At 40.1% G+C, this 26,596-nt stretch overlaps 2 protein-coding genes across 4 annotated transcripts in view; one reads left to right on the plus strand and one right to left on the minus strand.

Moving 5' to 3' along the window:
- The window catches only part of LOC124776871, a 67,783-nt gene extending 53,616 nt beyond the window's left edge, over positions 1 to 14,167 (plus strand). The window contains exon 3 of the mRNA XM_047252051.1: positions 12,267 to 14,167. Within this exon, the coding sequence (XP_047108007.1) occupies positions 12,267 to 12,607 (341 nt within the window). The 3' untranslated portion in view covers positions 12,608 to 14,167. The remainder of the gene's footprint in view (positions 1 to 12,266) is intronic.
- LOC124776868 (RING finger protein 17) overlaps positions 1 to 26,596 on the minus strand; it is a 529,150-nt gene that overhangs the window by 299,271 nt on the left and 203,283 nt on the right. The gene's annotated exons all lie outside the window — the stretch shown is intronic.

The raw sequence follows: 26,596 nt of genomic DNA on the forward strand, positions 1-26,596 counted from the left end.
TACCCCGCTACATATGAATGCAGGCCAACAGTTTTATAAGTGCCATATACCTAGGGACCAACAGCGTAGCTTATAGAGGGACAGTAATAATTACATTCAAAGTAATTGTATTTGTAGACTATAATACGAAACTTAATTACGAATTTCTAATACTGTTTTCCGCAGAATAATCAGTCCATTCCACCCACGCTATGGGGAGTGAGGACGAGATTGGCATCATTAAGACAGGCACCAAGGCATGCAAGCAATCATTTAGAGGCTTTTTTCATGTTGAGAGAATTTAAGTTCACTCGACAGTGTACAGTAATGAGGAGTAAATTCTACCATATTTCAAGGTGATTTGTGTCGGCGTTGAGGTATACGACTCACAACCAAATTGCAGTAGCAAGAGTAGGTCATCCTCTGTAAAATATTAACTTGCCACAAACAATGGAAGTTAGAGGAGCAAGCACCACACCATAAAACTATTTACACGCTATTTACTTGTTGAAATAACTGAATCGCCCTGTCCTTTTCGGTTTTTTGTCAAGCGAAGCTCAAGGTAATTCTTCTAGTGAGTTAAAAGTATTGTCTATCGTAGTGTTTCAGTGCATTTTATTGCTAAATATGATGAAAGTACTGCTTTAAGGAGTGAATATTTAACTCAAAATTACAGCGCTGCATTGGTGTGAAAGCAATGATTTTGCCTCCAGTTTCAACATAAAAATATTAGTGATACATAAGTAAACTCGGAAATACGAACAAAACTGAACAGGTAGAACGAACTGAGGTACCATGGAAAACGGACCACAAGTATGCTTGAGATGACATCATTCATTAATTAATTAATTACTGCAGAGTAAGCAATATCTCTCTCACAGGCAACCTGGGAGACGGGTCGCTGCAATGCTGCGGGTATAACGTGTGAATGCTACCATGTGAGTCACACGGAGATCGTTGTCGGGCGCAGCCCAAGTGAGTCAAGGGCGGTTGGTCCGCACGCAGACTATCCCGTCGAACATTGTGTGCTAGCCGTGACACAAAGGCAGCCAGGGAGCAGACAAACTGACAACAGTGATGCAATGCGTATCTCCCCCATAACACCCCCCCCCCCCCCCCCCCCGCGTTAGTTCTCTGACATGTGCTCGGTCATAGACCTCTCGCGCCACCCTGGCGCTTTCCAGACCGTACAAGCGTGCGCACAATTACATGGGACTACATGACCCGTTTCACAACGGTTTGCCAATCGGGTTCACACAATGGAGAGGTTTCGAAAGGTGAATAACAGCTGCCACCCACGCTGCGTGGCGCGTATATCTGCAACATGCGGAAGCTATTTAACACGAAGCTTTAAAGTCGGAGTAATTGGCTATTAACGATAAATTTGCATTAATTTCAAATGTTTGACACTTTACCTCTTCTAGTGCGAATGACAATTCAGTGCGCAGGAAACAATATACAACATAACATTAAATTTGAATATGATTGACAATCTGCAATACGACGTTCCAAGAAGCGTACCACCAAAACCAAATTAAATTTAACGATTTCCAGATTTCTTGATTTAATATTCACTACCATTAGGAGAATTAACATCTGCTTTCTTGTTAGAACAACCGATATCATCCTGCCTATGTTTACAATTACATTCGACTCCTTCGCACGCCCTTCCAGCATTAATTCGATCAATGTTAGGTAATACTTTGTTTCACCGTATGGCCTTCTCGAGCACAATGAGAGTTCTTTCGGCGGTCATGTGGAAAGTTTTGTTTATCTATTGCCATCAGAAGTCTTATGGATTTCATTAAAATTTTGCTAGTCTACGAGGAGGTAACTGCCTAATGTCATCGGGTATTTGTTAACAATACAAAGGCAAAAGTAACGACACCATGAAAGAATCATCCCAATGGAACGGAAATACATAGATGTGATGTACATGTACATACAAATAAATAATTACAATTTCAGAAAAGCTGTATGATTTATTCAAGGGAAAGAGCTTCACAAATTGACCAAGTCAGTTACTTGTTTGTCCACTTCTGGCCATTATGCAAGCAGTTATACGGCTTGGCACTGATTGAGAGTTCTTGCATGTCCTTCTGACGGATTATGTGCCACATTGTCCAACTGGCGCGTTAGATCGTCAAAATCACTGCCCATAACGTTCCAAACGCTCTCAATTGGGGCGCAGATCGGATGACATTGCTAGCCAAAGTAGAAATCGGCAAGCACGAAGGCAAGCAGCAGACACTCTAGTCGTGTGCGGATGGGAATTATCTCGCTGAAATGTAGGCCCAGGATGGCTTGCCATGAAGGCAACAACACAGGGCGTAGAATATCGTCGAGGTACCCCTGTGTTGAAAGGGCGCTGCGGATGACAACCAGCGTACTGCTCCTATGAAAAGCAATGGCATCCCACATCATCACTCCACTTGTCGAGCCGTATGACGAGCTACAGTCGGGTAGGTAGGTAACCCACCGCCGTCCAGGGCGTCTCCAGACACGTCATCAGGGCTCAGTTCGAAGCGGAGGTTCCAGGTCGTACACGTATGTGGAGACGCCAAGGACTGCGGTGGGATACCAACCAGACTGTCGCACGGAATTTGGCATGATATCCCTCAGAAAGACATCCAAAAAATGTATCGATCAATAACTAGCAGAATAACTGCCTGCATAAGGGACGAAGATGAACCAACGCATTAAGGTGAAGCTCTTTCTCTTGAATAAATCATCCAATTTTTTTGAAACAGTAATCATTTGTCTGGCTGTACTTACGCATCACATCTACCGATATCCATCCCAATTGAATAATTCCTTCGTGATGCGTCTTTTTTTGTCTAGAAGCAGAGGTCCCCTTCGGTGGGATCGCCTTTTTCAAATCATCTGTACGGTGATGTAGGTTAAGGTCCCAGGTATCACATCTTGCAGCCATTCATCCCGGTGGGCCCTCGTTTGCGATTAATTGTTGAAAAAATTATGGAATTTCGCATGATGCTATGCAGCTTTGAAAAAGGAACATTTAACAGACTGGTTGCACTGCGTAATAGTTAAGACACAGGCGTTGCAAGCATAGGGTTATTGCTGCGAATCGTGTCAAGTGGTTATAAAATTTTGTTTCAATTAATTGGGTTAAATGTAATTACTTTGTACTGCGTTGTCACATTTCAATCGTTGTATTAATTGTCTCATTTGCTCTCATTTTTCTTTTTATCATTCTTGTTTCACTTGGAATCTTTGTTGTTGTGATTTTAATTATATTTTTTGCATTAACTAAGAATTAATTCTTAAGTTTTATCATCCTTTATTTTTGTTCATGTTATTGCATCCACTGTTCCCGTTCCTCATTCTGCTCGAATTTCGTCTTATTTATAATATCTTATTTCGTTTAAATATTCATCTGCATTATTTTGTCCGTAATGCAATAAGATATTGTTTTAAATGTTTGTATGACGATTACCAGCCAAAAATTGTATATCCTATAACGAGAAATGCATTTTAAAACTACTGCACAGTCCATACAAAAGATTGTCCTTTTACCGACACATCGACAGTTTCAAATATTTAAATATTATGATGGATAAATAAAAATCAGTAAATTCACATTCATTAAGATTCCAAGTGGAAAAAGAACAATTCGAAGAGATAATGAGAGCAATTGAAGAGGTTGATACGCTGATTAAAATTATGTGAAACAGGAACAGAAACAAAAAAACTACATTTAACCCAAGTAATTGAATAAAACTAATGACCAAAGTCATTTCGATAAAGTTTTTAAAATAAATGTCGATGCACCTGATGAGATTCGAATGCCAAAACTTTCGCATGTGATTATATCATGATTTGATATTGTATCATTACACAGGTCATAACGTGACGAGATAGTAAGCTTTCTTCGCTCTACGAAAAACATCTTCCACTGTCCGTGACTAATGCAATTAAAACAGACTACTATGTGAACAACACAAATGATCTAGAAAATCTTCCAGAAACGTACTGACAGAATTTGTTTCCACCTTTAACGTAAATGATGGAAAAATATATTCATTACAAACCTTTAAGCACAACGTCTCCAGTGGAGCAGCTATGATTTTGATCTGTTAGGTATGTTTCTCATGGTTTCCCTGTTTCATTTTGGGTGAATGCAGGCTAATTGTCTCAAATCGCAGCCCGCAAATCATCCCCTTTCGGCTGAGCAACTGCGCCGCCTCTAACACATTATATCTCGATGGAACCTTTAATTTTAAAGGTTGTTTTCTTTCAACACAGGTACCAGCGGCAAGTACTGAAAAATAGTTCGTTCAAAGTCAACGACACGAGGCAAAATTGCCCATCAAAAGCTGTTGAAGACAGCTACACGAACGATTACAGATTCGTGCGCGTTTTAGAGGAAATATCTTTAATTGTTGGAAACATGCGCCACTACACAAGCGATAACGGAAAATATCATATGCATGCCATAACAGATTACGACAATGAGGTTTCCATTCATAACGAATCGTGGGAGGGGTAGAGACATTACGTAGCTGATGTGTATCAAATCCACAAGACAGCGAAATTAGTTACATCAACATTTAATATGTAGAGCCGCGCAACAAGATTAAAAGAAAATACGAAATGGTAATATTTCCTTTGCTACACACAGCCTTAGCTACAGACATTTCATTACGACTCCACAAATAGAGCCTTAAATTTGTCCGTTGTGAAAACTGATTCGACCACCTGAATAGCGCTTTGTTCATTTGCTGTGCAAGCCGCGACGAATTGCTGTAAAGTCGTCTTTATTTATTTATTTATATTCGCTAAGGGACAGAACTAACAGAAACAGATAACGTGGCGAATTTGCATGTAATGTGTACAGCTGAATAAGTCGATGGTGGGCAAATGAGACACGACAGCAAGGATAGTGGTATCCGAATATAATGAGAATCAGCTGCTTGACAGTATTCCATATAAGAATTGAATGAGTGTGCTTATTAAGCAGCAATTTCGGTGAAAACATCGCAACTTTTGTGGTACTGGACTAGAATTCAGGTTTAGCAAACACACAATTTCTTTTCTATCAAGTGGAATGACACTGAAATGTTCTGATTAAACAAATGATCGTGAGTAAGTACAACACAAAAAATTGTTAAAAATTAAAAATCAAAATTCAAAAGGCGAGTCACTGTTTGATTATGAGAGAAGCACTGTCGCATTAAAAGGTGACTAACGTTTAAATGTCACTAGCTGTGACTGTGCTCAGTTTTTAATAACGGACCGTACGCTACCTCTTTCTCGCACACTTTGTTTTTCAATTATTGGTATACATCCCAAGTAACCGAATGAAAATTTGTTCTCTGGAGGCCCGTATAAATACTTCGTGGAATTAAATTTATGGTGGACAATTCGTAGCCAACGGAGGAGAGATAACGCAGGAACTAAGATTCCCATACTTCTCCTATAACTACGCCGTGGCAACTGGACTGTGACCTCTCGATTGCAACTTGTCTTCTTGCCGCTGTTGGCCGTAACCCACTTGTATCTCGAGGACACGATTCTCATGCTGCCACCAGTGCTCTGGAACTTCCGGAACTGCAACGAACGGATCTTTCACTTTCGTAGATTACCTTAAAATTGTTTACTAATATCAAAAACACAAATCGCATTACACGAATGATAGTAATAAGAGGCAGATAGGGAGAAACGAAGATTAGGATTTAACGTGCAGTCGACACCGAGATCATTAGTGACGGTGTAGAAACTAGGATTGGGGAAATCATGAAGTACAAGGTCTGTCGTGGCCTTTGCAAAGGGACCATTGCTGCATTTACTTTAAACGACCTACAACTGGGTGTCCACTTCCACCTACCGCGACCAAAACACCATAGTGCACAATGCGAAACTTAAGGCTAATGATATACGTAAATGGCATTGATTTGCAGTGAGTAGTTTTGGCTACAAAGTGAAATATACGGACACACACCCAGACACAAAGCACCGAGGCCGATGACTTCCAATTTATACGATTTCAGAGGCAAGTAATCTAACAATCAAATGATTTATAAACACTAACTTGTTTAATTTTAAATGGTATCCGCAGTGTAGGTGTGCAGGGGTCGCTAGGGACAGGAGTGGTGCAGAGTAAGAATGCTTTGTAACAAGTGCCTACCATCAATGTGGACAGCTAGCTTTCTTTTCTGAGGAGGAATTATAGGTAGCATTCCCACTGCACTGAGTGTTGCTCCAACTTCATATAAAGTTTCTACAAAAAATTAAATACCATTTATCTTCCGTAATTTTAAAAATAAAAATGTTCCAAAACAACTGTTTTTCTTTCTAACGTTTAGTTGGGCGCTAATGTTGATGATAGTGGGAGGAAGGGGTGAGCGGGCTAGCTAGTATCTGAATGCACTCACGGATAATGATCTGAGAAAGGATGGGAACCACTAGTTTAGATTAATCTGCTGCATAAAAATGCTTTAGGAAGCTAATGGGGGAAGGAATTCTGTTTTGTGCTTTAAATTCCAACGTCTGGTAGGATAACAACCGTACGACTCTAGTAACTCTTGGGTAGTGAATATCTTTCATAATACTTCCAAAACACATCTTCAATTCAAAAACCTGCTTTCACATAACATGGTAGTCCAGAATCAACTTCCCTTTAACAGAAATTTAATACGTTCAACTGCACTAGATTCTTGAAGTCTTACAGACAAGCATGTTCACCTACCGGCAAAGTAATCGGCAAAACGCATTTGATTTACCTTGGCAATACAACAAAACTTTCCCAGCTAATATGTGCACTCAAGGAAAACAACTTTCCGCCTATTTCCTGTATTTTCCAGTTAACCTACTTTCACGTGGGATTAGAATTACATAGGATTATCGTTCCCTTGCCTCAACATTTTCTCTTCGAACAAACTGTATACTGCAAAAGAGAAATATTTGCTAGCTTCCAGCATGCTGGAGTATCTGTGGGTCAGCAACTTCTATTAATCAGTACAACAAAGAACCAGTCCAAAGTTGTAAACTTTTTTTTTTTTTTTTTTATTCACTCGATGAATAGTTTCGTGCCGAGACCCATTATTAAGTCATCGTAACATAGTCAAAAATGGTAGTGCCGAAGATGTTACCTGTATGCGCTGTACATGTTCGTTGTACATTTTTGACTATGTTACGATGATTTGAAAATGGGTCTTAGCCCGAAACTAGTCATCGAGTACATTAAAAAAAAGTCAAAATTTGCAACTTTGGACTGGTTTATCGTTGTACTGAAAAGAGAAATAATTTCTTCTATTCCTACACCTCGTATACATGGAGTAAATATTTGCAAGGATTCCTTCCAAACTACAATTTCGGGGAGAGAGAGAGGGGGGGGGGAGGGAGGGAGAGAGAGAGGGGGGGGAGGGAGGGAGGGAGGGAGGGAGAGAGAGAGAGAGAGAGGGAGAGAGAGAGAGAGAGAGAGAGAGAGAGAGAGAGAGTGGGGGGGGACTAACACACTCGAATGGATATTTATTCACATACAGTGAAGATGGAAGAAACAACATGGGATTATTTCGCGTTTTGTGTACAAAGCTACTGCATACCAAAGAAACTTACTCGCTATCTTGGGAAATCCGCTGAAAAAGTGAACGCGAATGGCTAAACACCGGCTATATTAAAGTACAATAAGGCTAGGACACAATTTCGTGTACTTCCACAAGAAGACTATCACCTTGGCAACAATTTAAGTACACCCAAAGGACATGTAAAAAGCTATTGCATTTCCTGCAGTGAGTGACGTCTCACTTACCGACAAAAATTAAGGCAAGGTAACCAATGTCCGTATGAACCATCATCCGATTATGTTCAGAGGCACCAGATAACGCGCTTATAAACTTTAAAATGCCGATCGATCGCCTATGTGTTAACGAGTGATTCTTTATGGAGCGAAATGAACTCACGAATTCTATGAAGTAAAGAAGTATTGCAAACTCTGGTCTACTGATAAAATGTAAGCCGTACTCATGACTTCTTTTTTTTTTTTTTTTTTTTTTTTTTTTTTTTTGCACTTTAAGAACTTAGGATGTTGAACGGGTCCGATTATACGCCAATAAATCTTTAAAAAACCGCATCATCAATGTGAAGCTGTAGCGCGGCGATTTAATGACTTAAAAGGGAACCCGGACAACTATGACTGCTTTCCATTCACAGTTACGTCGAAATAAAGACGGGCAACATTTCAGACAGATTTCAAAATGAATTTCCTGCTTCTACGGGAGCTTATCAAGGTAAGTGGCGTAATTTTCATCTCTGTACTCGTACAGTATGAAATGAAGCTGGCAAAAACAGCCATTATTGAGGTCACTTGCATGGAAAAGTGATCTGCAAAGTACAGATGTAGATAAATTTCATTCGAGCACCCAACAAGATGGCGAGTTATAATTGTGGTTAATCTGGAAACATTTTTAGTCGGAATAATTACACGTTACATTGTTAAGTTTCAGGATGTACAACAGTCAACGGCTTTTATAACGAACTGTAGTAATGTAAAGAAGTCATAGTTTGAACACAATGGTTTCTCGGTATGGTATTTTGGGATGTGGTTATGTCCTCAGCCCGCTCTGACTTAAGAACCACCTCATCTCCCATCCATTCTTAAGGAACTCAACAGTTATCACCTGAAATCTGAACGACGGGTTGACTAAAATTTTTTCCTCGGGAAGTGTTTCCAATGGAGGAGGTCACATTAAGTTGGTACTATCCTTGGTCCTAGATCTACGTAAGCCTCAAAGTCACAAACAATTGTCAACTGACAAGGCGCATCTAATACATGGCATCTAAATAAGGGAGTTTCGACGTATTCAGTACGAAACTTGATCAGGAGGTTGACGCTATACTCAAATTCGTTTTCATCCGATTTTATTGTAGTGGCTGCCTCGTAGTGAGCAGATGGCCGGACTTCTAACACTATGAAAACTCTATCCTTTTGTTGCACTTGCTACCTCTCCCTTCTTACAAGATGTGTCAGAAGAAACTTCTAACGTCGGTGAAGCTTTCTCTTGCCATGCGTTGTATCCAAGGGTGCATCGTGAATTTATCAGAAAGAAAGGTAGTGTAGTCACGCACGGTCCAACACGTAACGATGGGGCGGAAATCTTGCGATAGGACTTAATACCGCGAAGGTCTCCGCTTCTTTCAGCAACATGCCAGAATTCTATGAGTCATCGACTTAAAAGTTGCGGAAACGTGTCTGAAGCAACGCTGAAAGTAAGCTGTTCTGTTTGAATGGCTTCCCACGGCGCTCTGATACACTTCACTATTTTCAATGATCACCCATCCATCGGAAGACAGTGTAAATGAGAACTCATATTTTCAACACCTTTTTAAATTTCAATATAATCTTCTTTAACATTATACACTTCGTACAGTGACATTCCATATCATTGTTGTGTTCCTGTGGATATGTTGATACTCGTCTACAGCTGCAGTCGTTTGTTGGTTGAACACAATACGCTGACCTGCAAAGAAGACTGAGTTTTTAAAGGAGTAAAATTGTATTGATAAATTTTTTCCTACTTGGCAGGTCTCTTTTTTTCCGAATTTTCGCAACCAGATCCGTTAGAAGGTTAGGGTAATATTCCCTAATTATTATTTTACCTTTTGAAGGGAGTTACTTCACTCCTTTCGCACCTACAAACACATGTGTAGTGACTTTTGTCATCGCCGTCTTCTTAGTCTTCTCTGGAACTGAAGAACCGGCTTCTGTCTCCTGCTCCGACTGCTGTATTGATTCTGATGTGCAGTGATGAATTCAAATTTCATTCACTGTCACTCGCATACCGACGCAGAAAATCACTTGCAATTTTATAAAAATGCGCCAAACGCTGTTCAGAAGATGTACGAATTAGTTTCTGACGCGTCGTGCGATAGCGCGACACCTATCTAGCACAAAGCTTCCTCACACTAAAACGTAATCGACAAGTTCTTTTAGAATTCCTTCAATTTGGCAATTGATTTGGATTCTTCACGTACCTTCGTTTACGGAGCATCCAAGCTAATATCGTACATGTCTTCAACTATTCCCAGTGTGGTTGCACTTTTCGAATGATCTTAATGTGGATCATTTAGGACACGTGCGCGCCCTTGTTTAAATTCGGGAGCCAATTTTTTTTACGGTGGAAATTGAAAGAGAAGTTTCACCATAAACATTTATTAATCTCGAACGAATTTCTGATGGCATCAAAGCTTCTTTTAGGAAAATCTTTTTCAATGGACGGTATTGGATTTTCTTTATTTCTGATATTTCACACACCGTGTCTAATTTAAACAGCTGCTTGCCGCTAATTGCTGAACGTAAATACTTGCAATGTCACACAGAGCCTACCGAAAGTAGTACCAACCTCCCGGGGAAAAACATATCACTCGCCTAATGCTGCGGTATACATGGGCGAGGCTTAGAAATTTTTAGGCCACACTTGTACTTTTTTTAGGCCACACTTGTATTTTTTTATGTAAGTACCACAGCAGTAACGAAATTCGTGGAATCACATTACACTCTTACACATTTCACAGGACCTTCGGATTTCACCCTTCTATGAACTTTTGTAATCCGCAGCGGGTGTTCATGTTATCATCCTTGGTTTATGTACTGCCACTCAGTCCTTGGAGCCTTTCGAAAGGCTGCAATACGGAGTACTACAGTGAAACAAGTGACACAGAAGTGTTATTTTACATCCAGTTTCATGTTTACTTAACCTAAAAGAGTAGACCGAAATCATGGTACAAAAAACGCCCCCAAAACACCACAGAACCACCTCCGGCCTCAACTACACCCTCCACACATTTTGCCTTACTCGGGAAAGTGCCCTACCGATTGAGCCATCCAAGTACGAATCAGGACCCACCGACACTCCGTAACTTCCACTCTTGCCCTGCATTCCCAACTTCACTGAAGTTCTCCTGAATACCTTGCGGGGGGTTGGACTCGTAGATGAAAGGATATTAAGGAGAAACGGCTTAGCCACAACCTATGGGATTGCTTCGTTTCTTCCTGGAGTACTAGTCCCGTAAGGTATGCAGGAGAACTTCTGTGAATTCTGGAAAGTAGGAGAAGAGGTCCTGGCGGAACTTAAGCTGTGATGGTGGTTCGTGAATCGTGTTTCGATCGGTCGTCGGCAGAGCACTTACCAAGAAAAGCGAAGTCCCAGGTGCGAGTCGCGATCCGGCACACAGTTTTAATCTGACACGTTTCAAATCAGCAGACAGTGCACTGCATGATAAAAACTGATTCTGGAAATCCCTGTCAGGTTTTCAAACCGGTTGTCATTGGTAAGTGGTGATATTCGTCTTCTGTCCGTCTCGTCTTCGGTCCCTGTCGGTCTGAACCTTTCTACGGCCATACGCCTTGTCACATGCCTATGAGAGTGGTGCACAATCTCATGTAGACAGGTTGGAGAGTCCGCAATGATGTATCAACAAATCTGACAACTTCATTATGGTACGGACATTGATTCCAAACACTACAGCTCCTTTCTAACTTTCTGTCACGTCTCTATGTCTACTTAGTTCTAATGTATTAATTCCATACAACTGGCACATGCACACCACTTCACTGGCGTAACTTGTGTCAGTTGCAGAAGCACTCATAACTGCCGAGTATCAGTTGTACATTAACAACGGCGCTCCGAAATGACCAGTGTCAGCCTCAAGAATAAAATCGCCATAGAGGAGTTGATGTTAGTAGGTAGTCAAGGAGAGTTCTAGATTTAAAGGTCCATTTAAATCTAGAAGTCGGCTGGTGTGGCCGAGCGTTTCTAGGCGCTTCAGTCTGGAACCGCGTGACCGCTACTGTCGCAGGTTCAAATCCTGCCTCGGGCATGGATGTGTGTGATGTCCTTAGGTTGGTTAGGTTTAATTAGTTCTTAGTTCTAGGTGACTGATGACCTCAGAAGTTAAGTCGCATAGTGCTCAGAGCCATTTGAACCTTTTTAAATCTAGAACTCTCCCTGCATCCCTATTGACACCTATTTATTGTCAGACAGTGTGATCTTGGGTCATTTTATTTCGCTCTCAAACCGAAGATGTTAAAATACTGTGTCTTATTTCCTGCCCAACACAATTACACTGTTTACTTATGTGTACTGTAAGTCCCTTAGCATACAGAGGTATCAAAATGGCCCGTACGTCCTATCAGTCTTCTGGCCCCCAACGATGTCAATGGAAAGTTTGTTAGTGACGCTCTACCTTCCCATTAAAACATTTTCGCTTAGCTACATGATGTTCGTACCACAACATTTGATACCAGCGATGTTTCTTCTTGCCCGCAGGTCGTCCAGGCACTGACTACCCCATCTTGGGCTTGGTGCCGTACACTAACTTCTACTGTGATGACCAGCCGTTCCCTGGGTTCTTCGCCGACGTGGAGACGCGGTGCCAAGCTTGGCACTACTGCGACGTGGACGGTCGGCAAGCTTCCTTCCTGTGTCCCAACGGCACTCAGTTCCAGCAAGCCGTGCTAGCCTGCGATTGGTGGTTTAACGTGCGCTGCGAACTTAGCCCTAAACTGTACGCCATCAACAGCCGGCTGTACGGCAAGCCTCGTGCCGAGAGCCCCACGCGGCCGCACCGCTTCATCACTAAGGAGCTACTCGAGAATATCTTCGTCTAGCATTCTCGTAGCAGCGCGAGTTTTCTCGCTTCGCGAAGTAAATAATAAACTATAAATGTTGTTTGTTATACAACACAGTTCGTTGTGGCTTGTACCGTCTAGTTCATTTCTACAGGCGGTTAATACATGGGTAGATGAGGCCTCTACCAAACATACAACAAAATTTCTGAGCAATGCAATGTAGTGGGAGCAGTGAGCAGTAAACCAACGTTGCAGTCCAGAATATAGGGAAAAAGTGTTCACTGACATCAACAGGTTGCACTTGAACAGTAGAGCAGTGCGTCTTCATGATGTTCTTAGCTTTGTAATGCTAGACATGAAGCCCTGTTTCTGCAGAAAAGTGCAGTGTGACCATAATCCACCATGCCAAATAAGTGTAGACGATTACCTTTATGTGACTGGAGCCTGGGTTCGAACACTAAAAACGAACTTATCAAGTAATTTAATGTGTTCAGTACCAGAGACCAGTCTTGACCTAAAATTTTGTTTGAGAACACATTTCCAGTTGTAGCAATAATTACTTCACCATTTACTACAGTTTAGTGACTTAACCAAATTGATATTCAGGGTTTCTAGTAGTAAAGACTCGTGTTTAAAGTGCCGTAAATAGGTATCAACTCGTGTGTGTAAAATCAGACAGTGACATAATACGAAATAGTTTCCTCAAGTGCAGTGTGTTCCTGGTAACGAAGTAGCCTTGAACAGCGTTACATTTCGCTCGGCAATTGGCAAAGATATTTATGCACTAAGAGCAAAGGAAGCGCTTAACACTAAGTATCACATATGATAGTCCATATTATTTTTCTTTCCAGAGGTATGCGAAACATTGTACACCTAGGCCATCTGGGCACACTGCGCCTTTAATAATTCACAATTTATCATTGTCCTTCCCGTACACACTTCATTTGGCAGAGTTATATTCACGTGGACGCCGGTATAAGCTGACAGCGTATTCAAACGATGCTGATACGAATCATCTTTTAATCGCGACATTACGTTACTACAATGTACAAACATCGAATCTAATCTTGTACAACTCATTTACACAGCTTGAAAGGTAAAATGCTATTCATCATGAACTTCAGGTGGAGGAAGAGAAATATTTTTGCTCAGGTAGAAGGGACCGTACAATCCAATTGATATTTCTGTACTTTTTTGGCAAGGCAGTGTGAGTATCTCACTATTCAATTACAGATCTGGACAGTATCTGCGGCCTCGAAAAGGTGGTTGATGCCATATGTACTTTTCTTAAACAAAATGTGCTCTTCCTGTCATGAAGTGAAAACAGATCTACGCTCAACTGACTTACGAAAGTAATGTAGCAGGTGTCTTTTAAGGAAGTCCCGAAGATACCGTCATGTCGTTTTATTTCAAAGTACAAACTGCTTAAGAAGATTTGAGTCTTATTTTCTAGAGGTTTAAAAATCCTGATTTACAGGGCCATTTCATAAGGTCTTTTATGTTTTTAATTATTACCAAACTGTACATAAAAATCTAACTAATACTCTGTGTTTTCATTTAGGCAATATTTTCGTGACAATAAAGATGGTTTACTACGTTCTTCCGCTTTTAAATATTTAATAATGAGTTACAATAATTATATTCAATGACCTACAGACTGTCATATGTTTGTTACTTATGTATAAATAACATACAGCTCTAAGATGGATCCGTACATTAATAAAAACAAAAATACGTAAAGACGTTGTTCCGTAATACGAAATGTCATTTCACGTTTTGATCCCTCTTTATGAAAATTATAAACACCAAAGTTCCCTGTAATTTACAACGTTATCATCAATGTGCTAAAGTAGTAACTGAATCCAAAGCATTCATGATTTTAATAAACGAACTTACTACAAATAAGGTCATTTTGTTAAGGCACCAGATATGTAAGGGATACAATAAAAGTACGTAAAGGCGTTCAGTTGTATCAGCAAATGACAGAACAGTCTGTCACCTTGAGAAAATATGCGATTCTCGCTCAGTTATTCGAATTAAATGTGACAGTGCATTACTATATCACGTAGGCCAGCAGAAACTAAACAACTCTGACTAGGACAAGTCCATCAGTCAGAGTCATGTTAAATTTTTTTATAGTTATCCCCTGAGAAATACGAAAGGAAAAAAAGGAAGGAAGATTAATACCGAGAAAGAGGTTGTTAAGTGACGGAGCATAAACTCTGTTCGGCGAAGGACAGGAACTAAAATCGGTCGTCTCTTTCAAAGGACCCTCCTCTACATGCAGCTTAAGCGATACAGGGAAATTACGGAAAATCTAAATGCGGATCGGCGAAAAAGTGATTTGATACAACGTCCTTCATAATAAACTGAGACGACGGAAGTCATGGGATACCTCCTAACGCCGTGTCGGGGACCCTTTTGGCCGATATAGTGCAGCAACTTGACGTGGTATGGATTAAAGTCATTGGATGTCCCCTGCAGAATTACTAACCCATACTGGCTCTACAGCCGGCCATAATTGTGAAAGTAATGCCGGTGCAAGATGATGTGCACGAACACATCTCTCGCTTATGTCCCATAAAAGTTCGATGGGATTCATGTCGGGCAGAAAAAAGTAGCAGAAGATGCTGCTGCTTTATTCATCCGTAGATCACTTTTTACAAGGATATGGGACATGTCAAAGTATTTACAAGATTAGGTCAATTTAAAATAAGCTAATTCGTATACAGGTACATTTACAGACTTCTAGTTCGAGAAAAACATTAGATTTACTCCTGGTATACAATACTTTCTTTTAAAATAACTTATTAAATAATGTAATGCCATACTGTTCACTCATATCTCACTAGAAGTCACTGCACACATTGTTTCGTAACACTTCTCTCCCTCTCTCCCTCTCTCTCTCTCTCTCTCACACACACACACACACACACACACACACACACACACACACACACACACACACACACACTGGTGATCTCTGGTCCATTTTCTATACCACAACTTCCCATTTGCTATCCTGAAAAACTGAGTCAGCATCCCTCTATAATGAGTGAGGTGCTGAGCTCAGAAAGAGGAGGAGGTGTTAGTGTTGTGCTATGCATAGCTTGGTGGTAAGTATTTAGAGAAAAAGAAAAACGAAGGAAAAAACATAAAGTGAAGGTGTTATGTGGAATGTTGGATGCTTTATAACCATTATTATTATTTATTTGTATAACATTATTTTACCAAAGCCCTACTCTGTTTTACCTAAGTAATGCTTCAATGTATAAAATGTATAACAGGTACCTTTTAGTTGCCTTTTTAAACAAGTGTATTTTTGCAATTTCTTTAATCTCTTTTGGTAAATTAGTGTACAGTTTTATTCCTTGGTAGTAAATACTGTTTTGAGTTTTATGTTTATTTTTTCTTGGTAAATGTAAGCGAGTCTATCTCTTGTTGCATGGTCATGGACAGAGCTGTTTGTGCAGTAATTACCAATGTTTATTTTTGATGTGTACAAATGACTGGTAAATGTATTCACATGATGCAGTTAAAATCCCCAATGTTTTGAACAGATATTTACAATGAGTTCGACTACTATTTTTGGTTATTATTCTTATGGCTCTTTTCTGGAGTTTGAAAATTGTGTTCATATTTTGTGCATTTGTTCCCAAAACAGAGATATTTTGTTCTTCAAATTTTGGTTGTTGCAAAATTCAAACAAGTCAAAGAATATCCCAATTAAAGATGTTACATATCCAGATATTCACAGTTGTTGCTATTTCTAAGATGATAAAAAACATCATAATTTACACATAGAAGTCATTTGTAAAATAATAATTTTTGGTAATATTAGAAGTGGCCTTATGAATTGGTTGCAACTATCAAATACTTGTTTGTTTAAGAAAATAAAATTAACTGCGAAAGAACTGTGGTTGCAAACTCTATTTGTTCATTCAACAAGTTTTCAAAAAGGTTCTTCTTTGTGTAACTATGTCTAACTGTTATAGCATATCACGTTTTCTACCATTATTATCTGTGTGGAGTACAGTTAGGCTGTTGTGGATGTCATTTACTGTGTGTGTATTCGGGGTCAAATTGCTAGCTACTGAGGATTTATCCCAAGTGGTTGAAACAAAGTATCAACAAGCTCTAAGTAACATGTGGGAAAATTCTTCCTATTTTGCCCTTATATAATGGAGGGAAAGTGTTACACTTTAATTCACATATATTAGAGTAGTCTGTTATTGGGGTTATTGTGTCTACTGTGTGAGCCAAGTGGTGTTCAAGTTTGTTGTTGTGGAGAAAGGGATTTTTAAATTTGTATTTCTGAAGAAGTTAACAATTTTTTGTGATTTGTTTCTCAGTAGGGAATGATTGTGTGTATTTGAACTGAGCAAGTTATTTTTTCTACAGTACTCCTATTACTGATGTTGGTTTCTTTTTTTGTCACACATTATGTCAATTCATTATAGGGAGTACCCATTAACAAATGACACAGTGTGCAATAAAATATGGGCTAAAGTCAGTAAGAGAAGCCCTGTAGGATAAACAGCAAAATAACACAAATCTTCACAAACATACCACAAATGTCTGCTTAGGGCAGCATCACAATAAGTTGCTAACATATTTAAAAATGCCAATATAAAACTATGTTAGTAAGTGCAGCCATTTCATAACACAAGGACACATCTGATATTTGCACAAATAATTGTTTTGTAAATGACATCTTTGTATAAATAACAATGTAAGATCATGGATAGAGTAGCAGCTGTGTGTAAGTGAAAAATGTGGCATCTTTACACAGGAATGTTCTTTGTCTTGAATGAATTTTGTTTACATATGATCTGTGATTTGGAATGTATGTATACAAATATGAGTATGTCTACTCTTATTGTCTTAAAAGCTATGTAATCACTACTGGAAACAGTAAGTAATTTTTTAGTTTTGTCAAAATTGTAGTCACAATGTTCTAGCTTGTAATGTAACTGTATACGCTTAACAAGATCAGTAGCAACCTTTTTTGAAAGAGAGAGTTGGGGGCGGGGAGTGGGAGGGGGGGAGGGGGGAGGGAGGGAGGGAGGGAGGGAGGGAGGGAGGGAGGGACAGAGGGAGGGAGGGAGGGAGGGAGGGAGAGAGAGAGAGATTTAGGCTGGTTAAGAACCTGAAAATGAAATGCATTACATATGGAAATAAAAATAACAATTTGTGTCTGAAGGCACTTTTGCTTTTTACAAATAATTTGGTAATGGAAGGAACACTGGCAGGAATGGGCCACATTAAGATGACATCATTAATTGGTAAGTACTGTTGGTAATTTGTCATGAATACAGTATGCTGCTTTGGGAAGTAAACTGTAGCATGATGAAACACTGTGACCGTGTTAATTGAGATAGGATATCAAAATCTGTAGAAGAAATTGTGACTAACGAATTGAAAGCATGTATCTGTCTAAACACAAGTGCAAGGCCGGAGCTTACAGAAACACAGTGCTCACGAGGAAACTAATTTGTAATAGGTATGTGGGTTGGGTATTTTTCAATAAGCGTGATAGCGTTCCAACGCTGTTGGATGACATTACGAAAACAAATATGTGAAGTCAATACCCAATTACACCTTCCTAACTAGATCATTTTATGGATATGACAGCTTTACAAAGAGTAGTTCACTCAACATCAAGGAAATTGACTTTGTCGTCTAAATTACGACCTGCTAGCACGGGAGACATGAGAGATCTACCCACTGATCCTGCTGAGAGGGGACTTTGGGACACTTTATTTATGAGTAGTTCAATGAAGTGACTTGAATGTAAGGATTACAGTATCAGGCAACTGTTCATTTCCATTGTAACCTAATACATTAATTTTAGGAATTGGTGCGAAGTTACTTTTCAGTGTCCTGGAATGAGTTGGCCAACAAAAAGTTCTCAAATTCTAACTCCCCTACATTGCCCACAAGGCATTTAATACTGGCAGACAGATGAACACCTAAGTTCAAATGGCTCTGAGCACTATGGGATTTAACATCTGAGGTCATCAGTCCCCTAGACTTCGAACTACTTAAACCTAACTAATCTAAGAACATCACACACGTCCATGCCGGAGGCAGGATTTGAACCTGTGACCGCAGCAGCAGCGGGGTTCCGGACTGAAGCGCCTAGAACACCTAAGTACCCGTACATATGCAGTAATGGCTTATAGAGATGAGACACGTCGCAATGCAAGCAGAACAATTTGTTGAATATGGACTTACGCTTTTACTAGGCGTAGGCACATATTCAACGAAATGTTCAACCTGCACTCACCTCCTTAATGTCGTTAGTCACAAAGGCATCGAAGTCTCTCACAACCAATTGCCAAATCGAAAATGAGACGATAGAGACAAAAATATTCGCGACAACTTTTCAAACTGGCAGCAACCTGCAAAATATGTAAAGAGCGGCGTTAACTCAAGATAAGGAAAGTTAACACTAACCCCTCTGCCAATTTTTCTCACACCTGAGCCACTAGTGCAGTCGTCCATTTCCTATAAATGTGGTGTAGCAGAACTTCATTTCACCTTTGTTCTGTAATGCACATCACGTTTCACGCATTTCGCACAATTTCAAAGAAAATCAGATAACAGATTACGACTTTAAATAGTGAAGAACCGCATATGGCTTTTCATTTAGTTAATTGTAGCTACTGTATCCTTGGAGTACCACGAGCAACTGCAATTACAATTACTTTTAAAAAAATGACTAAACAGTTTCAGAATTTGGCCAAAAGCGCCAATTTTTTTAGATGGTTTAGGAATGAGCTTACTATGGAAGGAATCCGTAAACTAGTTTCCTGGAACTGCGAGAAACCACGAGCAGGCAGAACGAGGTCGCTCACCGTAACCGTCCTCGTGTGCTCTTGCGCAATATTCTGCTCTCTCACCGAGCGAGGTGACAGAGTGGTTAACACACTGGACTCGCATTCGGGAGGACGACGGCTCAAACCCGCGTCCGGCTGTCCAGATTTATTTCCCTAAATCGCGTCACGCAAATGCCGGGATGGTTCCTTTGAAATGGTACGGCCAATTTCCTTCCTTATCCACGCCTAATCCGAATTTGTGCTCCGTCTCAAATGACTTCGATGTCGACGGGTTGTTAAACACAGCTCTCCTCCTCCTCCTCTTCTTCTGTTCTCTCATGTGGTCAGCAGGGACGCAACTGTGAAGTTTTTCTTTCTATATGGTTAAAATTGGTCAGTCTTCTTATTGTTGGTTGGAAGTCTACATCTCAACAATAACGGGGCAATTCAAAGGAAACGATGGCTCTAGTAGCAAATGATTTTATCACAGCCGGAACCTCGCGGTTTTGTGAACATACGTCTCCAAACGAGCAAATAATCCTATCGGTGTCAAAATATGACTTTTCTCGTCTTGCAATCCACTACGGAGACTTCATTTTGCGTCATATTTCAGCAGCACAGTTGACCAGCTTTAAACAACCACCAAGTGAACATCAACATTTCGCTCAAAACCTAAAACATAAACTCACTGATCTTGGCTTTACGTTAATAATTTATCTTTAACAAGACATATTTCAATAAGCATAAACTGATTTCACAAACAGTGGAGAAATTACCGCGTGCGTGCGTGCGCACAGGGAAGTGACTGGGAGGGAGACGGGTAGAGGGAGATGATTATTTGCCACACACTGCGAATCTGAGTAATCAATCCTTCGAAAGAGAGCCGCACTAACACGACTGTTGAAATGTGCATTACGATGGGTAAACGTTTCTTTACGATGAACTGGCCATCTACCAATAGCAATTTACTCACTATTCTTATTAGAAAGATCGTATGTCGTCTCAAAATACTGTTTTACCATGTCATCGACTTTTTACATTTACGCCCACAAAGAATGGTAATGTTAGCAAATAGAAAAGAAATGAAAACACAACAATGATTCTCAACCCGGTGGTAATTACCCTCCTGAAGAGTAAAATGGAGTTTTATAAGCGGTTAAGTTCAGTAGTGTTAGGATCTCGAAACTGAACTATTTTCAAAAGATCATTATTATTATCAGCGCTCTTTCGTATAACTGCAATACTGATTAACATAAGTTCCCAATGATTACATTTTATCTCAAATACTAGCTTTAACGCGTGAGACAATTTGGTGTAGGATAGAGCTTTTGAAACAAATGTATGAACATGCATTTTCCTTGTTCCTCACACAGCCACCCTACTGCATACAGATTTCTTATCATTCATTGTACCACAACAATTGACACATATGTGCTTAAATATCTCATGAAAATGCCTTTACGAGTTGCGTGTGGTTTCCACAATGGACCAGAAACTACTTCATTATTCACTTCGCTACAATAAACGATCTGAGATGACAACACAGCTGTACTGGCTACTACATTGCTGTGCGGCAGTAGTCAGACGCAAAGCACTGGCAGCCTGATGTCTTCCAATTACTACCATTTCATGGGTAAGGAGTCCAGGAATCTAGTGGTACACAAGCAATAGGTGTAGTGTACACCCTTTGACTTGGATGATTTTAAAATGGGGCTGCAGGGTGTGAGTGAAGCAAATGTCACTGGGAAGAAGAATGGCGCTGAGGAAGCACCTTTTGTAATAAGTATCTACCATCGATTTGGATAGTAAACTTTCTTTTCGGAGGAGGAGTTGTAGGTAGCACTGTCTCATTGACTCTTTAGGGGTTTTAAAGAGACACCTACGAAAAAAATGGTTCAAATGGCTCTGAACACTATGGGACCTAACTTCTGAGGTCATCAGTCCCCTAGAACTTAGAACTACTTAAACCTAACTAACCTAAGGACATCACAAACATCCATGCCCGAGGCAGGATTCGAACCTGCGACCGTAGCGGTCGCGTGGTTCCAGACTGTAGCGCCTAGAAACGATCGACCACCTCGGCCGGCTACCTACGAAAAGTAAATATCATTATTTTCTATAATTTAAAAAATAAAAGCGTCCAAAGAAAATTCTTTTTCATTCTAAAGATTAGTTAGGCGCTAATGCTGTTGATGGTGGGGCAGGGGATTGGGTATAAGACAATACCTAATTGCATTCAGGTGTAATAAATAGTCTCAATAAGATTGGGAACCAGTGCAGTACAGGATGATATGAAACATGTCAATGTGCAGCAGTAATTTTAGACTAATGTCTACGAATAAAAAGAATCAAAAAAGAAGGTGGACAGTTCATTTTATAGATAATTTCATGAATTATACTTTTCCAGTTGCATAGTCCTATTTCAGGCCCCCTAATGCTCGCTGTCGATCTTACGCATCGTAATTCGTCTATTCCTCTTGACCGTCAACTTGTTCAGTCATTTATTCACAATTTTCTGCGTCAGCAATTATGCAACACACAACAGGAGAACAAGTAATGGCGAACTAAAAACTTGCTAGTTCTCCTTTAATGGCAACGTTCAAGATGCACGATTGAACACGAAAACTGCTATTAATTTAGCATTGGCGTAAGAGTACGAACGATATCAGTTCGTGAATGAAGATTAAGCTTCAAGCGCCCAACCAATGGCGAGATATTACAGACAGAGCACTGGCTAACATCGGAGAAGCATCTGAAGGAAAATGGACAGTGCCCTATTCACAGTAGACATCCCAGAATTTGACTTAAACGATTTAGGGAAACCATTGTTGTTGTTGTTGTGGTCTTCAGTCCTGAGACTGGTTTGATGCAGCGCTCAGTAAAGCCATGGGAAACCATGGAAAATACAAATCTCGATGGTCAGACACAGAGTGGAGCCACGGTCCTCCCGAATATGAATCCAGTGTCTTGCCACTGCGCCAACTCGTATGGTCCGTGTGTGTAGTGTACAGAAAAGGAAAATGTGGGTGACTATGAATAGTTACATAGAAGTTAGTTCGAAATATCTTGTTCACAACTTCAATTTAAAACCTTGTTGTATGATATAAGCTTGATTTGTGTACTTACTTGTAAATCACGTATCCTTATGTGAGGTGCTATGTGACGATCTAGGATCTTCCCTAAAGTCACGGCCTTTCTCCAATTTATTGCGGATGAGTAGGACAACGAAGTATTGGAAACTTGCAATTGAAAACCATCAATAGAAGCAACACGCACACAACACAAACGGCACCAACGATGGTGAACATGTTACCTGGAAACGAGTAACAGTCGACGACGATGAGCCTATGAGTATTGCACGGCATTAGCAGTGTTTGCCAGTCTAAAAACATCAGATGGATGGCGTTGCAGCTCTTAAATAGGGCAGACGGGTCTTATTTAAGTCAATTTTCTTATTTCTACTCGTTGCAGCCACAATAAAAATAATGTTTTCCGAGGTTTCCTGATCATAGACGAAGTCACCCAATGTTTTCCAATTTTCCAAATATAGTGAGTTTCATTTGAGTGTGACACACTGTGATATTAATATTAAATGGTTGAGATTCTACTTCTACGGCACAAGAGCATTTCTGAAGATTGTTGTTCTCTTAGAAAGCATCTATATTACTAAAAAGCTGTGAGACAAGAAAGCCTCCACCCCCCCCCCCCCCAACCTCACGTGCATTACCCCAAGATACTCCCCCCCCCCGCCCCCCCGACCGCATTTGCATTTCCTTATGATTAGAGAACAACAAACTTCATCAGATAACGCCGGCGTTCCTAGGAAGTGTTGCAATAAAAGACAACGGCCAATTCTTCCAATTTACCGGAAAAGCAAGACGAAAAGGCACTGTCACTGTTGGAGCTTACCTTAGTGACGGCGTAGTATACCAAAGACCCAATAGATGGCGCTGTAAGTTTCGTAGCACACCAAAGAACCAATAGACAGCTTTTGGCTTTTTTTTTTTACCTCGGTGACATAAGTATTTACGGAAGTACACGTCAGTGACGGAACTAAGCGCCTTCCCGAATACTAACAAACATTGAATTTACTTGGCTAAGATGCAAGCATTTACTACTTTCGCTTTGTGAATTAAAAACATAACGAAATTACTTGGCTTCTTTCAACTGCTTTCATTCGTATTTGGCTTCTTGGTTAGGAAAACAAATTCATTGATAAAGTCATCTCATTTGGGTACCTTGTTACCAATTGAGATACGGAACCCTAAAAAGTGATTGTATGCAAAGGCCCTACTTTTTCAACTTCCGCTGCGAAGTACGGACGTATAGCTAGTGCAGCGACATCTTCTCAAAACCCGAGTGAGATAGGCGTATAACATGGACCAACAGAACTGCAAACAACAGACAACTAATGAATGCTGACTGCGGCACCTTTACTACAACATCACGAGTAAAAGCCCGATGGAGTGAAGCTCGGCCTGACCTTTCCGCAAAAGTTCAAGGACAAGAAAACACCGTTCATTTTTAGAGACTTTAACTGGCACAACTCCCCATGGGGCTACTGAGATACAAATGAGAATGGACATATACGAGGGCAGTGGGCGGAAACAAATAATATATTCCTTCTTCATGACCCCAAGGTACGATACTCGTACAACAGCAAGACCTGGAAGCGTGAATCTAACCCTGATAATTATTTAGCAGGTAATCACAAAGCTGAACGTCACTTGGACTGGCAGCAGCCTGGAATACACAGGCAAAGCCTGTAACATACCTGGGGGTCTTGCTGAACAGATCACTGACTTACACACAAATATCCGCGAAGAGGTTGCCGCCAGGATCGTCATCTTGAGAAAACTAGTAAATAGTAATTGGGGAGCAAGACCAATTGTATTAAGAACAACTGCCCCAGCACTTTGCTTTTCCACAGCGGAATATGCATGTCCCGTATGGTCCAGATCCGCACATGCCAAAAAAAAGTCAATACAAGCCAAAAGGATGCATGAAACCCGCGTCACTTGGGAAGCTACATTCAGCGGCAGGAATCCCGACACCGAAGAACAGGCTTTCTATGCGCCCGAAATCCCTACACGATTCTACCGCAAGAGATTCATAGTACAAAGATAAACATATCAAGCTGCAAGATTTGAAGAACACTGAATCGCATCAGAGCGGGTGTAGTGCCAGCAAAACAAAACTAATTAAATGGGACCTTAAAGAGGAATTAGATAAGAAATGCGACTGTGGTGAAGTCTAGACCACGAAACATCATATCCCAACTGTCCCACGAGGTGTACCCTGGACGACTTACGGCTTGAAAGAAAGAAGCTCTCTGGTCCGATACTGAGCTGAAAAACTTTAAATAAATAAATACTAAAATTCTACTGCGGAACCCTGTACCAGCTGAGCGCAGCGCCAAGAAAAATTCGATTTTCCGTATTTCGCGTAATTATCGACCGAATTTAAAACGCTGTCAAAATGTACTATCTACTTATGTTAAAAGTTTACCAAAATAAGGCAAGCATTAGACATAGAATCATGTGTGTTTGCCTCGAGGCTGTGTAACTCACGGCGTCGCAAATATATTCGAAGACGTAACAACTGAGCATCATCGTTGCGATGAATACTGAAGGCTTGAGAGCATAAATTAAGAAGAAAGCGTTCGTGTTCGACAGTTTTACACGTCTCCTTTTTTTATCCAATCCTGTTGTTTAAACCACACTCTGCGATGAAGAGGATATACAATACGGGCAGGTCAAGTCAGTAATCCTTTTATGTTCAGTGGTTTGAATGCTATCGGGTAAAAACGTTTCTTCCATAACAAAGCCGAGTATTTTGTCAGTAGCAGAAATAAATATCTCTCACTGCTATAAAACTGAAGCCATATGTTATACTTCAGTTAGAGATATAAGCAATCTTTTTAGCTTCAACACCTACAAAGTTTTTGAACCCGTCATTCCAATGCTAACTTCCATGTACTTACAGAGTTGACTATTGAAGTTACTGACAGTTGCGCCACACGCATTCGCAGGCCGTTGCTCATAACTGCAGCCAAAACAAGTCGTATAATAGGGTATTTGCTTTTCTGGAAACTGTCTTAAAAGATTAATTATGTCATTTTATGCTTCTAACATGCTTCTTTTCCACTTGAATCTGTATTCTTCTATAAAAAGGGCAATTAAATTCAAATAATTTGAAAGCCCGTTAAAATGCCCCATTCGAGTCATGTGATGCCTGTGACGTCACTGGCTAGCACGCTGCTCCTACTCTCATAATGTCTTTTTTCTTCTTTTTTATACAAATGGTGTATAGTACGATACTGTACGAGTACATTACCTCCTGAAATGTTGTTTTTGAGTGTTCCTGAGAATGAGACGATGCTTAAAATGTGGTTGCAATGCAATGGCGAACTGCCACCACGACGATGCACAAGTTCACTAACTTAATTAAAATGTGTTGCACTCAGAAGCTGACAATATTTTACCTTCGAGATATATTCTCCCGATGTCACAATGAAGGATAGCGCCATTCAACAATATTAAACTCCTAGTGAAAATTTTCGGTTTACTCAACTACACCCGAATTATTCGGTAGCTCAGTTGTTACAGCGGTAGACCGTAATTTTACAAGATCCTGTTCATAGATTGCTGGTTTGAATCTAACCCGAAAGAACATTTTAACCTATTTGTAAAACGACTCGACATTCCTCTTACATAAAAACCACATTACAATTACAAGATTTCACCACACCGATCACAAAACAGAATATTATTGTTTTCCTTGCTGTTCACATGCGCTTACATTTGCAATCACTATTTAAAAAGATATTTTCTAGTTAATGTGACGACATTTTTTAATTTATGAGGAACAATGATTTTGTCTTCGTACTGTCCGGCTAGGATCCTTATTGTTTAAACTTTTGCAGTTCCATTGTCTTACATGAAGATGAAGCAAGTCTGCTACAGACGCTAACGTTACTTTTCACTAACAAACACCACAGCCCTTAATTTTGTATCACCTGTATGTTGTACACGCTTTTTATCTTTGCGTATAACTTCGTCGTTCAACACCTAGTTGTACAGTGATATCTTCACTACTAACAACGCTTTCCGAAAAAAAGTGAATCGTTTGTTCGCAAAGTAAATGCATTTATCCTCTGTTGTCTGTCTCTCTGACTAAGACTAATATGAAGCTATATATAATACTT

The sequence above is a fragment of the Schistocerca piceifrons genome, chromosome 2 (assembly GCF_021461385.2).
Source record: "Schistocerca piceifrons isolate TAMUIC-IGC-003096 chromosome 2, iqSchPice1.1, whole genome shotgun sequence".
Taxonomy (NCBI): Eukaryota; Metazoa; Arthropoda; class Insecta; order Orthoptera; family Acrididae; genus Schistocerca; species Schistocerca piceifrons.